This window comes from Sphaeramia orbicularis, chromosome 6 (genome assembly GCF_902148855.1).
Source record: "Sphaeramia orbicularis chromosome 6, fSphaOr1.1, whole genome shotgun sequence".
NCBI classification, from domain to species: domain Eukaryota; kingdom Metazoa; phylum Chordata; class Actinopteri; order Kurtiformes; family Apogonidae; genus Sphaeramia; species Sphaeramia orbicularis.
The window spans coordinates 12,401,764-12,419,114 of NC_043962.1; the positions used below are offsets into that span (position 1 = coordinate 12,401,764).

The window sequence follows — 17,351 nt, forward strand, 5'->3', positions numbered from 1 at the left end:
GTGATTCTGGTGGGGGTTTTTATTGGCATGAGCAGACCCTGTACTTTGTCCAGTTTACAATAAGAGCACCCACTGTGGAACACAAATCTGAGTCAGTGTTTGCCCTTTCATCAAGTGTCTGTCACTGATTGGCTAAAAGGCAAAGTGTTGGTGTTCTCAGTGTAAACGGAAAAGTTACATCCAAGGAAGACTGTGAAAAGCCCGGCTGATATTTGGAAACTGATGGTCGTATGTATGTGTGAGAGCAGAACTGTGTAGAAACCGAACAGTGAACCACCACAGCTGCAGGTTTACCGACCCCAGTCACCACCCAGAGAGGGACACCATGTGTGGGGGTGTTTTCCCTCGGCTGCTGCTTCTGCTCCTGCCGGTGTTGGGGTGGTCCCACGGCTGCCTGCAGGACCCGGCCTCAGCCTACAGGTTCAGCGGGGCCGTGTGCCGCCTCACCTATCCTGCTGCAGTCGTGTGTGAGTCCTTACAGCTTTGACTTTTTCATTTGTTTGTAATTTTTAGTCGTTGATTTTTGTTTTTCTTTAACCCATAAAGACCCGATGTGACCTTGTGGCAGTTCCTAAATGACTTTTTCTCTCTATTTAAACTTTCCTAAGGGATTTATCACCATTTATAATAGTGTTATCCTCTGAATTTAGTATCTTTTTCAGTAAAAATCATCTATTTTCCTATTTTTAATTCACTGATAATGTTGATTGCAGGTGTCAAACATGCGGCCCGGGGGCCAAATCCGGCCCGCCATAGGGTACAGTCCGGCCCATGGGATGAATTTGTGAAATGCAAAAATTACTGAAGATATTAATAATGAAGGATGTTAAAATCATTTTAGGTCATTTCAGTCTGAAGTGGATCAGACCAGTAAAATACTACCATAATAACCTATAAATAATGAAAACTACAAATTTTTCTCTCTGTTGTAGTGTAAAAAAAGTTCATATACACAAAAATGTTTATGTTTACAGACTAGTCTTTTACAAAAAATCTAAATATCTGAAATGTCTTAAGAGAAGTATGTGGAATTTTAATAATATTCTCCCTGTTATTTAATGTTTAGTGTGTTTGTCAATCCACTGTGATCTCTAAGTTGTGATTCACATGTATAAATGATAAACTAAGGTGTAATATTCTTAACATTGTACTTATTTTACTAATGAATTTTCAGCTTGTTCATATTTGTTCATGTTATGTTCAAGTACAATTTGTGGATGTAAACATTTTCATTACAGAATTTACTTTTTACACTTAAAAGTTCTTATCCTATTATTTATATTATTTTACTGGCCCAGCCCACTTTATATCATATTGGGCTGAATGTGGCCCCTGAACTGAAATGAGTTTGACACCCCTGATGTAGATGTTCATAAAAGCTCAGAGTAAATTCAAAGGTTATTGTATCGAAACAGAATAAAATGTTGAAAAGATGGCTTTTTCAGTAAATCGTATCATTAACTGAACATAAACCCAGTGTGTCCATTCACAGTCTTTGATCAAAGTCCATGGGTATATTTAACATTAAATAAGTGATTTATCACCATTTACGATCAAATAATGTACTGATTATATAGATGTTCATACAAGCTCAGAATAAAGTTGAGGGTTATTACATCAAAAACAGAGAAAACTGAAGAAAACATGACTTTTTCAGTTAAATATATCATTAACTGAACATAAACCAAATGTGTCCATCCACAGTCATTGATCCAACTCCATGGGTTTTACTGGTGAATCAGTGTTGTAGAAGATGACGGTGTTTCCACATTCACTACGGAGCCTCTGAACGTCCAAATGGGTCATATCTGATGACCATGAAAAGATGACAAACTGTATTTTACACCAATTATTTACATGTATTGATAGGATTAGTGGATCAACAGTTTAGATCAGCAGATACTCTTGGTCCACTGTGGACATGTGGGTCTTTATGGGTTAGAATTTGTTAGTTTTAGGAGTATATAAGTAGCTGAAATTAATAGAATAAATACATGACCTAAACTATGATTTACAAAATCATTCTTTATCAAAAATTGCATATTATCCAAAGCCATTTTAAATTTGCTCCATTTGAACCATAAACATAAAATTGATTTTACTTGTAATTCTACTGCATTTTAGTCAGTGCTGCATTGCTCATTGGAGTTTTTTAACCCTATAACGCCAAGCTATCATATTTGATACATGAGTTTTGAAGCCCTCTACATGATCAGTGTGATTTTTTTTCTTGAAAAACCTGATGTATACAATTAGATACACGCAATACACAGATAATCCACCAGGGGAGGAATTCATTCACCAGAGGCCTTTCCAGTGACACTACAAGATTAAAATAATGAGGAAGGAGGAAGAACTTTGTCAATTTTAAAAATAATTACCAATTTGTTAGATATGTTTGTGTTATATTATGTTTTTCTTTGTTCAAACATAATAATATTTGAACATTGAGACCTGATGTATCAAATTTGATACAAAATTGAAACTCATACATGGAACTTGATATTTGCAACCAAAAAAAATTGTTTGGGTTGTTCAGAAGGACCAATAAAGGCTCCAGTTTCAAAGAAGTGGAATTTTCTGCCAGTGATTTAATGGTTCAGGCTTTACAGGGTTAACTTGGGCACAGGATAGGACCCATATTTAATGTTTGTGGAAATTACCAAAAATAGTTACTTGCCCGATAAAGGGTTAACTTCATAAGTGTTGTCGAGTGGCACAAAATGAAAAGTCATTTAACATTAACTTAAAGTTGTGTGTGTTGTTGTCAGTGAATGAAAAAACCACTAAAGTGATTGAAGCAGCGTTCCAACACGCCAGATACCCAAGTCTGAAGGGAGAGAAGTCTCTGGGCTTTGGAAGCAAACTCATATATGGACTGGACAAGTGAGTAAACGTACACACAGCACGTATGTACAAAGTGTCATCAAATTGCATAATGCTCCTGTGTTTCCTCGCTCAGTTTGGAAATCTACAACCTGTCCATTGGTCGAAGCGCTTTCGAGCTGCTCCCAAGTGAAGGCATCGCCATGGAGATCAGCAACGTGTCTGCGGTGTTCAGAGGGACTATCCAGTATGGATACGGCAGCTGGCTGTGAGTCTGAACACAGTGTGCTCTGGATGTTCACGGACATAGAAGGGGTTTGTGTTGTACCTGTGATGGAAAACACTTTTGATGCAGAATTGATTTGTATGTTTTTTCTGTTTACTGTAGTGTCAACTTTGGACACTCAATTGACTTTGAAATCGAGTCTCAGATTGATCTAGGAATCAACCCAAAACTTTGTAAGTATTTTATTTTCATTACAGTTTTTTTTTTTTTTTGTCCCCTGATCTAAAATGAGTTTGACATCCTTGATCTATCACCAACACGTCAGAAAAGAATTATATGTCATGTAGGTGCTTCACTTTAACCCTTTCATGCATAGTGGTCACTATAGTGGACAGATATTCTCCAGCTGTTCTCTTGTACATTCATGGGTTTAGTTGTTTTAATTCCATGTCCTCCTGAGACCCAGCAATGCATTTTTGTCCCCTGTAGGGGACTAAAGTTTGACAGTTTTAATAATAATTTTTAAAAAATGATGCTCATTGCAAAGGACATTCCATTAAAAAATAAATGAATATATTTTTTAAAATGTATCTGAAAAAACTGTTGCATTATGCAGTTTCCAATTAAGATGACTGTTTAATGTAAAAAAAAGCTAAAGATTTTCACTTTACTGGATCTCAAGAGGATATCAACCAACACAGTGGACGCTCTTGCATCATCTACACTGACAGTCAGACCATTAATGTAACTTTGCTGTTCTTGATAAACCTGATATGCGCTAACATTTTTTAATGTAAATCAACTGCTAATTTTCTCAAACAAAAAGTTTTTTTTTTTTTTTGCGTATTATCTCCATAATTAGTATTAGAATATGACAAAAAGTGAGAAAACATCAGATTAGCTGCATTAAAAATGTTTTTATTTCATAGTTTTCACACAGTATATCACTTTATGATGATGGGTTTTAAATATATGTGTCTTTGCTTCAAAAATTTAACACATGCCGTCCAGCTAAGTGGACATTTTTGTAACTCCATGAAAAATAGATTCATAAAAAAATTCAATCGCACTGTTTTTTTTCATGCCTGAAGAGGAATAAAAACACTCAGGAAAAAAAATCTTAATTAAGCTTCTCATAATTCATGCATGAAAGGGTTAACCACTTAATAACATCATCAGGGATAGTTTGATCTGACTCTGCATGCTGTCTGTTCCCATTATCTGTGCCTCTGTTAGACTGTGGTGGTGGGAAAGTGGCCGCAGACACATCAGACTGTTATCTGAACTTCCACAAACTGCATCTACTCCTGCAGGGAGACAGAGAGTAAGTTACAACCCCCCCCCCCCCCCCCCCCCCCAATGTCTGAGTCTCAATTGTCCATTAAGTGAAAAACAGAAGAAGCTTTTATGACTGTGACTGACTTTTGTGTTGTTCTTTAGACCAAACTGGCTCAAGAAACTCTTCACTAACTTCATCACCTTCACCGTCAAACTGGCCATAAAGGGACAGGTGAGGTCTGCACATTCTGAGAGGGTCTGGTTTTTAGAATGGGCTCTACGCACAGCTCCTCTACTTCCTGAACTTCAGGTGGCTCTCATTTCTTGTCTTTCATTATTGGACACACTGATTAATCCAGGTGTGTCTGCTACTTCTTGTTGCAGCTGCTCATTAATTAGGCACACCTGGATTAATCAGTATGTCCAGTAATGAAAGACAGGAAATAAAGGAGCCACTTGAAGGGATGTGTATAGAGCCCATTAACACGTTGCAGCAGTTAATAGAGTTCAGACTGAGGTGGTAACAAAGTGAAACTACACCGGTGCCTCTGTCGGTGTATGACACATGTAACAAATATACACATTACAAAACTGATGTAAAAGTTATAATAAAATGAAAATGACATCAAGTAAGATCAAAAAATGAAAACACAGATGTGCTGATTAAAACTACTTGATTGTGGCAGTACATACTGTTTATAGTTTATAGTTTATGACAACATAATATAAGACCCACCATATCAAATTTAATACCTTTTAAAGACTTTTTTAACCCCTTTAGCCCTATCAGCCCACGGGCCGAAAAAATTATATTAATATTCATCTACTATAAAAAATATAATAAATCAGGACAATGAATGTTTTTTTTTCAACTTTTGCTCAAAGTTTAGACCCTAATGTTAATAAAAGTACATCAAAAGTGTATTTTAGTGCAAACTTTAATGTTCAAACATGATTTTTAATCTTTGAGGGGTGAAATATACGCTATTAAAAATCTCCGACACGAACAATTAATTTATGCATATCATCGTCAATCCAGCTGAAAAAAAACAGGCGAGGATAAAAAATTCTAATTTCTCTTTTAGTTTGTTACAGTTTACTCAGGCATAGTAATAGATACAATATTTTAGACAATGGGAATAGATTCTGTGAGGTCTCTAAGTGTCCATAGACACCAAGAACATCCATATGAACCTTATTATTGTGAAGTAATTCTTCATTTACTTTGGGTATGTCTTTTTAGGTGTATTTTCCCTTAAAATATGGTCAGGGTTTCCATATTTGTAAATTCAAGACTTTTATGACTTTCTAAGACCCCGTGGGAACCCTGTAATCACCTCTGGCAGGAGGTATTGTGATCCCTTTGCTTTGTGTGTTTGCACATTTGCGTGTTTGCATGTTTGTTTGTTTGTTTGTTTGTTTGTTTGCAAGATAACTCAAAAAGTTATGGATGGATTTTCATGAAATTTTCAGGAAATGTTGATAATGGCACAAGGAACAAATTATTAAATTTTGGTGGTGATTGGGGGGGTGGGCAGATCTGTCTTGGCAGAGGTCTGCGCTCTCCGAGTGCTTTTCTTGTTAATACTATTACTGCTTATTTTGTTCATTTTGGCTGGCTTTTGCAGCATTAAATCAAAATACATCAAGTCCAAGTGAGTGTTGGTTGATCTACGGGGGCACCTGTCTTTTTCTTACTCTTATTTGTGTAATTTTTCATTGTGTTTTACATTGTACTATCTTTTATGTGTTTTTATGCTGAGCTCTTACTACTCATTTTCCAGTGCAGTTTTTCTGCAAATGGCAAATAAACTGATTCGGATTCTGATAAAATGCATAAAATCTGAGTTCTTATTCAACAAGGCAAAAATGGTATGGAGGTTTGAACTTATGACAGAGATGGAACTCAGAGAAAAGTAATGTGCAAATTGGAGAAAAGTTAATGTCACATAATTTCAAGTACATTGTTTTCATTTTAGGTGAGGTAAGAAATTATTCAGTAGTTTTCACATTATACTGTATATATTATATAGAAACTGGAAAGGCCAACTTTTACTCAGAGTCTGTATTTTTTTCACTTGTGCAGTAAAGAAGATGAATAACCTGAAACTTCTACTCTTTTACATTTCTATACTTCTACTTGAGTTAAAGTGTGCACATTTCCCTCCTCCTCAATGAGTCTGTTCTCAAATGCAGATTTGTAAGGAGATCAACAAGGTGGCAAACATCCTGGCTGACTTCATCCAAGAAAGAGCAGGTACGTAGAAGTGCAGAAGAGAAAAAAAAAGGACGAGTTTAGACCTGAGACCTAAATGTGTACAATGTGTTTAATCCATACTGGTTTATCTCTTCACTAACATATGTGTGATATTCCATTGTGTTCAAGAAAGAAAAACATGGAAGACTTTGGTGTCAGGGGATTGATTTTTAATACACTGTTACCCATAATGTTGGAATAATTTTATTTTCAGACACATTCCTCTTTTTATTCCTGTTTATACACATTAGTAATCACCTTTGACCAGGTGTAATGACCACATACTTAGTCTCAGTTACACTGTAAACAAACTGAAAAAAAAGTACATATATGCACAAGAAATGTATTCAATTGTCAAAGACATCTTTGTATATTTTAGAGTTAGGTTTGGGTTAGAGTTTAGGGTTAGGGTTTAGGGTTATGTTGTGGGTTAGGGTTTAGGCTTTAGAGTTTAGGGTTACAGTCAGGGTTATGTTTAGGGTTAAGGTTTAGGGTTAGGGTCAGGGTTTAGGGTCAGGGTTTAGGATTAGGGTTAGGGTCAGGGTTTAGGGTTAGGGTCAGGGTTTAGGTTTAGGGTTAGGGTCAGGGTTTAGGATTAGGGTTAGGGTCAGGGTTTAGGGTTAGGGTCAGGGTTTAGGGTTAGGGTTAGGGTCAGGGTTTAGGGTTAGGGTTAGGGTTTAGGGTTAGGGTTAGGGTTAGGGTTAGGGTTAGGGTTAGGGTTAGGGGTTAGGGTTAGGGTTAGGGTTTAGGGTTAGGGTCAGGGTTTAGGGTTAGGGTTAGGGTCAGGGTTTAGGGTTAGGGTTAGGGTTTAGGGTTAGGGTTAGGGTTAGGGTTAGGGTTAGGGTTAGGGGTTAGGGTCAGGGTTTAGGGTTAGGGTTAGGGTCAGGGTTTAGGGTTAGGGTTAGGGTTAGGGTTTAGGGTTAGGGTTAGGGTTAGGGTTAGGGTTAGGGTTAGGGTTAGGGTTTAGGGTTAGGGGTTAGGGGTTAGGGTTAGGGTTAGGGTTAGAAATGTCCTAGCTTCTTTTTTTAGTTGCATCCTCACATCTAAATTTTTTTCTCAGCTTATTCAAGTCACATTGTTTCCAAACTTCCCTTGAAGGTTACTATTTAGATGCTGCCTAATTTGTTGTTATAAAAATGCATAACTGTGTCTCATGAATCTATATCTCTGTGTTTCCAGAGCATTTCCTTGCTGATGGAGACATCAGTGTGGATATCGGTATAACTGCTCCTCCTGTCATCACCGCCAACTACATCGAGTCATATCACAAGGTACATGACACATCTTCCACAAATGATGAGTGCAAGTTTTCTGATTCTTTTACCTTGAGAAATAGAGATAAATGTAATGATTTTTTTTTTTCAACAAATATTTCTTCCAGGGGTTGACCAACTACAAGAACACCACTGCTGTGATTACTGAGTCTGTTTTCCAGCCTCAGCAGTTGACTGAACACAAAATGCTTTACTTTTGGGTATCAGGTAAACCTCGGAAATAGACTTTATGAAAACATCCAGTAAAATAGGTTGGGGAGGGGGGTCAAACATATGGCCAAAAATGGCGCACAAATGGTTCCAATCCGGTCTATGGAATGAATTTACGAAGCATAAAATTTATGAAGTGTAAAAATTACACAGAAGACATTAACAGTCCAGGGTGTCACTGAGTCTTAACAAATTGTTCTGACCACATAGTTAAGTAATATATATTTAATTTCCAGATGCCTGTTATTAAATGTTTTGTGTCTTTGTAGCTCCACTGCCAAATTTCACTTATCCTTGTTAACCCTTTCATGCATGAATTATGAGAACCTTAGTTGAGTTTTTTTTTTTGGGAGTGTTTTTATTCCTCCTTAGGCATGAAAAAAACAATGAGATTGAGGTTTTTTTCATAGATTTACAAAAATGTCCCCTCAGCTACACCATGAATTTTGTTCTTGAAACAAAGAAACATAAATTTAAAAGCAAATATCATAAAGTGATATGAAAACAGTGAAATGAAACCATGTTTAATGCAGCTAATCTGATGTTTTCTCACATTTTAACATATTCTAATACTAGTTATTACTCACTTCATGGAGATAATATGCAAAAAATAACAATTAACAATTGATTTCCACTCAAGAACCAATTAAGAACAGCAAAGTCACAGTAATGGTATGAATTGCAGTTTATGAGATGATGCATAAGTGTCCACTGTGTTGGTTGATATGGAACTAAAACAACTAAACCCATGAACATACAAAAGAACAGCTGTAGAATAACTGTCCACTGTAGTGACCACTATGTATGAAAGGGTTAATGGTTGTGCAGGTAATTTATGTTTTCATAATCAGATTTTCACAATGTAATTTTCTTTTTTTGCCCTAAACCCAAGAGAAAAGTTGGAGCTGTCATTATTTATAGGTTATTATGTTATCATTTTCCTGGTCTGGGCCACTTGAGATCAAATTGGGATGATCGTGGCCCTTGAACTAAAATGAGTTTGACACCCCTGCATTAAAAGACATATCCAGTGTAATGTGGGAAATATGAAAGTATTACTACAGTGACTTAAAGTGGGCTATTTTGAGGAAAATTATTATATGTGATTCATAACCAAGAGAATTCAGTATGCAGTACCTTACATTTATGATTTGTAAAGATGATTTGATTAATCATATGGTAATAACAGTGATTTCAACTACTGTGTCCAGATTTACATGTAAAATATATGTAGATTTAACCCATAAAGAGCCAAACATCCATTAGCAACCAAAGCCATCTACTGATCTAAAATGTGTGATAAATATTGAACCACTAATCCAATCAATGCATGTAAATAATTTTTGTAAAATGCAGTTTGTCATCTTTTCATGGTCATCAGATATGACCCATTTGGACATTCAGAGGCTCTGTAGTTACCATGGAAACACTGTCATCTTCCACAACATTGATTCACCAGTAAAACCCATGGAGTTGGATCAATGACAGTGGATGGAGACACTTGGTTTATGTTCCATTAATGATAGATTTTACTGAAACAGTCATGTTTTCTTCAGTTTTCTCTGTTTTTGATATAATAGCCCTCAACTTTAATCTGAGCTTTTATAAACATCTATATGATCAGTACATTAAATACTGGAAAATACCTGATTTTCACTGAAAAAATGCAAAATACAGAGGAATATTTGATCATAAATGGGGACAAATCACCCATTAAATGTTAAATATAGAGGAAAAAATCATTTGGGAACTGCCACAAAAGTAACACTGGGTCTTTATGGGTTAATAAGAAAAACTAACTTAGTTCACACTCCTGCAGTGGCTCAGACTTGTCCACTTATCCACATTATACTGTTCTCTCTCTGTCATTTTAAAGCTGTATCACCCTCAGTAGAGCTAAAGCCTGTGTTTGTTTTTAATCCCAGATGAGATGTTTAATCCGATAGTTACCGCTGCCCACCAAGATGGACGTTTCAAACTCAACATCTCTGGGACAGAGCTCACTGTAAGACCATCACCACTAACTGGAGACTTCACTTTGTGCAAAGCAACAGGAAACATGAAATAAACTATTAATGTGATTTCAGGAACTCTTCAAGACAAATTTCTCCAATACCATCCCTGAGTTTTTTCAAAAGGTAACAGCACAGACCTCCTCATTCACACACACAGAGTAGACTTGGTTAAACAATTACTTGGATGTCATTTATTTATTGTTTGGTATAATATTTGTGCTGTTTTAAATTCCACCAGACCCCTTAATTTCATATTTGTGTCCAGTGTCTGTTGGATTCAGGTTCTACAGAGCTGAGAGTGTGGAGTTCATCTACCCCCTCCCTGAACACCTCCAGCCTGGGTACGACTGTACGGGCACAGGCCTCTGGGCATCTCCACTGTGGGAGTTCGCAAACACCAACACTCTACTTCCAAATGGTCAGACAGTAGTTATGTTATGTTATGTTATGTTATGTTATGTTATGTTATGTTATGTTATGTTATGTTATACCATGCTATGCTATGCTATGCTATGCTATGCTATGCTATGTTATGCTATGCTATGTGATGTTATGCCATGCTATGCTATGCTATGCTATGCTATGCTATGTTATGTTATGCTATGCTATGCTATGCAATGCTATGCTGTGTTATGTTATGTTATGTTATGTTATGTTATACCATGCTATGCTATGCTATGCTATGTTATGGGATGTTATGTTATCTTATGCTATGCTATGTGATGTTATGTCATGCTATGCTATGCTATGCTATGTTATGCCATACTATAATATGCTATGCTATGCTATGTTATGCTATGTGATGTTATGCTATGTGATACTATGCCATACTATGCTATTATGCTATGCTATGTTATGTGATGTTACGCTATGTGATGTTATGTTATGCTATGCTATGCTATGTTATTGTATTTTATGTTATGTTATGTATTTAAATCTAATAGAGGAAAAAAGCAATTTAACAGCAAGTATATGATCAGATGTTGTTGGTTAGGGTTAGCCCTAACCCTAACTCTGACATGTTTCTTTGTTATGCATCTATAGGACATCGCCACAGCAGTTACAGCCTCCTATGCACATAAGAAAGTCATGCTGCACAGTAAAGCAACAGAGTAAGTAGAGGGTGAGGTTCAATGTATTCGAGTACAAACTCCTATGTGTTTTACCATTTCCTAATGTGCAGTGGTTTACAAAATGAATATGGTATTGAAAAACCGAAGGTCTATTTGATGGAAAGTGCCACATAAATAAATTTACTATAAAATTTCGTTATTATTATTGTTCAAAATAAAACCCTTGATACCATCTCCAATGTATTGTAACTACACAGTCATCATCAGGACATGAGATAGTGCTTCATGCTGTTTTTTCAGTACTTCCTTTTTTCTTCATTGATTGCTGATTTTTTTTTTTTTTTTTTTTTTTTTGCAACTGGCCCTTTTTGCCTTTTGGTTTTTCATACATTCAACCCTTGTTCTTGATGAGCGCCTGATTCTTTTATTCGTCATACATTTACATTTTGTGTTTTTTGACACAATTATGCACTCACTACCAATTTGGGAACTAATACACCAATGATAATTGATATCTACAGTTCAATCCACAGTACATTTTACATGTTCTCTTCCATTCTTTCATATCATTATTCTTATTCAGTCTGTTATCTATATCCTGTACTTGGTCTGTGATTGGTGTTGTTGTTCTCTAGGATATTTGCAGTTATTACAGGAGGTGAAGCACTACAACAATATGAACCGGTAAGATATTATTAATTATAAACCGCTGTGCGCTTTGGGTGTCTAGAAAAGCGCTATATAAATCCAATCCATTATTATTATTATTATTATTATTATTATTATTATTATTATTATTATTATTATTATTATTATTATTATTATAGTGGTTCATCTTGCATTTTGCAGTCATAAATGTGACACTCCTGTAGCATTTCACATTACAGTATGGACTACATTTACTAATACATCATTCCAAACCTTTTTCCATTTATATTTGTTGGAGTTTCCCTTTCAAACTGCATATGTAATGTAGGACACTGGTTATTATTGAAATGAAGTGGTTTTGTCAGTTTGTGTACATAAATGTGCATATTGATAAAAGATCAGTCACAGAATTTGTCTTTCCAGTTACAGAACTCCTCTATTATAAGTTTTCAAACAAATTAACCAGACCAAATGTAAGGTTTAAATGTAGTTTGAGTTCAGGTACAACATGACTAAGGACTAAGGAAAATATTTTACACATGTATGTGTGAAAAATGATGAAGAACACCATTGATATCCTGAAGGACAATCAGGCAGCATTCACTGCAAAAATCTAAATCTGACCAAGTGTATTTTTCTCTTTTCTAGTCAAAATATCTCATCACACTTAAAATAAGACATAGTCACCCAAAGAGTTACTTGTAAGTGAGATATAAGAACTTATTTTTAGACAATAAATCTTGAAAATCTTATTTCAAGAAATCTTACTAAGATAATTTTCACCTGTTCCATTGGCAGATTTTTTTTTTTTTTTTTTTTTTTTTGCTTGAATTAAGCATAAAAATCTTGAGTTGAGCAAAAAAATCTCCCAACGGATCAAGTGAAAATTATCTTGGTAAGATTTCTTGAAATAAGATTTTCAAGATCTATTGTCTAAAAATAAGCTCTTATATCTCACTTACAACTTACTCTTTAGGTGATTAGGTCTTATTTTAAGAGTGATGAGATATTTTGACTAGAAATTAGAAAAATACACTTGATAAGATTTAGATTTTTGCAGTGTTGGTGTCTCAGATGAGGAAAGTTGCCAATAAACCAGAGAGGGAGAGATGCTCTGTGTTAATCTTCCAGGAGATATCACCATGACCCATCCATGACCCAGGCCTCGAATATACAACATTGTTACTGAGATTAGTCTAATATTGCATTGTGCCAACATTGATGTAAATGTATCTGTTTGCAGCTTTCCCCAGAACATGGTGCAGTAGTGGCGTTTATTACAGAAGCTGTGGAGAGGATAGGCATTCCCAAGGTCCTATCAGGTAAAAAAAAAAAAAACAATCAATACATGGAAAATAAAGCATAACAGTACTTAACAAGGTAACAAACAGTGCAAAACTAATGTTAAAAGTGAAGTTGAGCTAAAGTCTCTTGCTCCTTCTAGTTATAAGTGTACAGCTGAGTTGTGAGTCAGTCGTTTGTTGACATTATCTGACTGCATTTTAAAGCTAACAAAAAAGAGAAGCAGAAGAGAAGCAGTAAAGTACGGTGGCCCAGAGGTGCAACAGGCCAAAAAATTATCCACTAGATGAAAAAAATTATCTACTACAAGAAAAAAAAGAGAACAGCCTAAAAAAATTATCCACTAGATGAAAAAAATTATCTACTACAAGAAAAAAAAAGAGAACAGCCTAAAAAAATTATCCACGAGATGAAAAAAATTATCTACTACAAGAAAAAAAAAAAGAGAAAAACAGCCCAAAAAAATTATCCACTATAAGGAAGAAAAAAAAGAGAGAACAGCCTAAAAAAATTATCCACTAGACAAAAAAATTATCTACTGCAAGAAAAAAAGAGAACAGCCTAAAAAAATTATCCACTATAAGAAAAAAAAAGAGAACAGCCCAAAAAAAATTATCCACTAGATGAAAAAAAAAATCCCCTATAAGAAAGAAAAGAGACCAGCCAAAAAAAATTATCCACTAAAAGAAAAAAAAAAGAGAACAGGCAAAAAAAAAATTATCTACTAGCCAAAAAAATTATTCACTATAAGAAAAAAAAAAAGAACAGGTGAAAAAAATTATCTACTATGAGAAAAAAAAGAGAGCAGCCCAAAAAAATATCCACTATAAGAAAAAAAAAACATCATCCACCTTTTCAATTACGGGGGCGCTGTTTACCCGAAAGGTGCCTTGCTTTAAAATTAAGGCCACCACAAAAAATAAAAGGATAGGCTGAAAAATTTTAAGGCTTTTGGCTAATGTGGCTAATGCTAAGGAAGTACCCCACCGGAAGTGGAGGTCGTGCGCTAAAAAATAAAGTTATTTTAAAATATAGATATTTCCATTAATATAGTTTGCAAAGCAGTTAAATGATTAAATACGGTTCCAGTGTCTGCTCAAGGTTAGGCATGGGCGTTAAATGGTTAAGGTTAGGGTTAGGGTATGGTTGGGGTTAGTTTTCAGTGGTAAATGGCCCTTGTGTGCACTGTGTGAAGGTTCGTTGCTAAGCTAATGCTAACGCGAAAAGTTGACGGCAACTTTGTGAACTACCAGTGCGAGTAAACAATTGTGTGATTACGGTGTTGAATTGTTCAACTGCCTGACATTCAATATCATTTTTGATGAATATTCGCTACAAGAAGTTCTAAAATAATTTTATTTTGAGAGGAGGAGAAGAGGAGCTTCCTGTGGAGCTCCACTATCATGGCATCGCCATTTTGTTGAGAGACAGCAAGTGCATATTGCGGCACCGACACCTGGTGCCGTGGCACCTCGGCTGGTGCCGCGAGGTACCGTGGCACCTCGGCTGGTGCGGCACCACGGTTGATGCCGCAAGGTGCCGTGGCACCTCGGCTGGTGCCGTGACGTACCGCAGTACCACGGCTCGGTGCCAGGTACCCCAGCACGGCACCGCGTACCATGGCTCGGTACCACAGCTCAGCTCGTTGCCAGGTGCCGAGGCACTGCGGTACCACGGCACACATCTTTATCTCCACAAAATGTCCTTCTTGATCTAGTGTTAGTGAAGACACTCCGTTTGAGTTGAGGAGGAGAGGTCTACCTGCAAACAAATGGGCAATGCCATGATAGTGGAGCTCCACAGGAAGCTCCTCTTCTCCTCTCAAAATAAAATAACACAAAGTTGCCGTCAACTTTTCGCGTTAGCATTAGCTTAGCAACGAACCTTCACACAGTGCACACAAGGGCCATTTACCACTGAAAACTAACCCCAACCATACCCTAACCCTAACCTTAACCATTTAACGCCCATGCCTAACCTTGAGCAGACACTGGAACCGTATTTAATCATTTAACTGCTTTGCAAACTATATTAATGGAAATATCTATATTTTAAAATAACTTTATTTTTTAGCGCACGACCTCCACTTCCGGTGGGGTACTTCCTTAGCATTAGCCACATTAGCCGAAAGCCTTAAAATTTTTCAGCCTATCCTTTTATTTTTTGTGGTGGTCTTAATTTTAAAGCAAGGCACCTTTCGGGTAAACAGCGCCCCCGTAATTGAAAAGGTGGATGATGTTTTTTTTTTTTCTTATAGTGGATATTTTTTTGGGCTGCTCTCTTTTTTTTCTCATAGTAGATAAATTTTTTCACCTGTTCTTTTTTTTTCTTATAGTGAATAATTTTTTGGGCTAGTAGATAATTTTTTTTGCCTGTTCTCTTTTTTTTTCTTTTAGCGGATAATTTTTTTTGCTGGTCTCTTTTTTTTCTTATAGGGGATTTTTTTTTTCATCTAGTGGATAATTTATTTTAGGCTGTTCTCTTTTTTTTCTTACAGTGGATAATGTTTTTTGGGCTGTTCTCTTTTTTTTCTTGTAGTAGATAATTTTTTTCATCTAGTGGATAATTTTTTTAGGCTGTTCTCTTTTTTTTTCTTGTAGTAGATAATTTTTTTCATCTAGTGGATAGTTTTTTTTTAGGCTGTTCTCTTTTTTTTCTTATAGTAGATAATTTTTTTAGGCTGTTCTCTTTTTTTTCTTGAAGTAGATAATTTTTTTCATCTAGTGGATAATTTTTTTAGGCTGTTCTCTTTTTTTTCTTATAGTGGATAATTTTTTTGGGCTGTTCTCTTTTTTTTCTTGTAGTAGATAATTTTTTTCATCTAGTGGATAATTTTTTTAGGCTGTTCTCTTTTTTTTCTTATACTGGATAATTTTTTTGGGCTGTTCTCTTTTTTTTTTGTAGTAGATAATTTTTTTCATCTAGTGGATAATTTTTTTAGGCTGTTCTCTTTTTGTTTTTCTTGTAGTAGATAATTTTTTTCGTCTAGTGGATAATTTTTTGGCCTGTTGCACCTCTGGGCCACCGTAGTAAAGGCCTCAGAGCAACTAAACTACCAGAATTAGTTTATAGACTGTTCCCATGAATGTAGGAAACCACAAAAAAAAGACTTAAACACAAACCTCATATAAGCACCGGTACACAAGCAAATTATAGATATTAAACCTTTGATAAAAAAAAAAAAAAAAAGTATTTAAAAAAAATCCATGCACATAACAAAAAGGCTGAAAAAGAATAAGTGGTGCTAAATATAAAGAGCTAGAGGAACATTTTGTAACTAATGAAGTGAATTAGCAACTGATTTTATGTAAAAACAGCTTCGTAGAAAGGCAAAGTCTCTCTGGATTAAAGATGTCACTAAAATATCATAAAATTTGCTAAATTTACAAATCATTGCATTGTGTTTTTGTTTTGTTTTTTTTTACATTTTACACATCGTCTCAACTTTCCTGGAACTGGGGTTGTTGCATTCTAACCCAGCTACCATGGTGCAATATTTAGAAATGAAAATCTAGTAAATCTATTTGGTATTGCTGTTGTTTTTCCCATGAGATTCCAACAGGATATGATTTTTTTTTAAAGCACCACTGAAGCGAAAATTAAAGCGTCTGAATCCTCCAGAGTGAAATGCACTGCTGCCATCTACTGTATCGACCCATGAACTGGAAGTCACTGTGGGTTTACACATTGTGACGAGTGGGGGGAGATTATTCTGATAACATCTGATTTACTGGCACTGACTTTGAGTACTTCATATGTTAATTCTGAAATAATGCTGTGGTTTTGATCCAGTTCTTGCGAATGAAGTAACCAGGTTGTTGGACAACCAGGGAACATACCTGTTTGACATCTACAACCCAGAGGTGCTTCCTCAAGATGTGAGTTTCCCATTAATCCTTGTCTTTTTTTTCACATGACCCTATTTGTATTGGGGTTTTTTTTCACTGTTTGTGTTCCTCATGTGTATTTTGTGTGTGTTGTCTGATTCCCTCACTCCATGCTGCAGGGTTATGTGGTGATTCAGATGGACTTTGGTTTTCCACATCATCTCCTGGTTGAGTTCCTCCAGAGGACTCTGCAGTAGCTGAGAAACACTGGAGTATCTTGGGACTGAATTATTGTTGTGACTTGTCTGATTTCATGCATTACTTTTATAGAAAACTCCACAGTGAGTGTTATCATAAATAGAGTATACCAGTGGTTTCCAACCTTTTTTGGCTCGTGACCCCATTTTAACATCAA

General features: G+C 35.8%; 1 protein-coding gene across 1 annotated transcript; it reads left to right on the forward strand.

Annotated features, from left to right (window-relative positions):
• Window positions 1-325: 325 nt before the first annotated feature.
• cetp (cholesteryl ester transfer protein, plasma) lies at window positions 326-17,351 on the forward strand. Its single transcript, XM_030136657.1, has 17 exons — window positions 326-467; window positions 2,772-2,886; window positions 2,963-3,094; window positions 3,215-3,285; window positions 4,289-4,376; window positions 4,493-4,562; window positions 6,527-6,587; window positions 7,767-7,858; window positions 7,969-8,068; window positions 9,997-10,076; window positions 10,159-10,209; window positions 10,352-10,504; window positions 11,131-11,198; window positions 11,795-11,843; window positions 13,051-13,129; window positions 16,902-16,987; window positions 17,116-17,351. Exons 1-17 carry the CDS (start codon window positions 326-328, stop codon window positions 17,191-17,193), a joined length of 1,515 nt encoding a protein of 504 aa, XP_029992517.1. The 3' UTR covers window positions 17,194-17,351.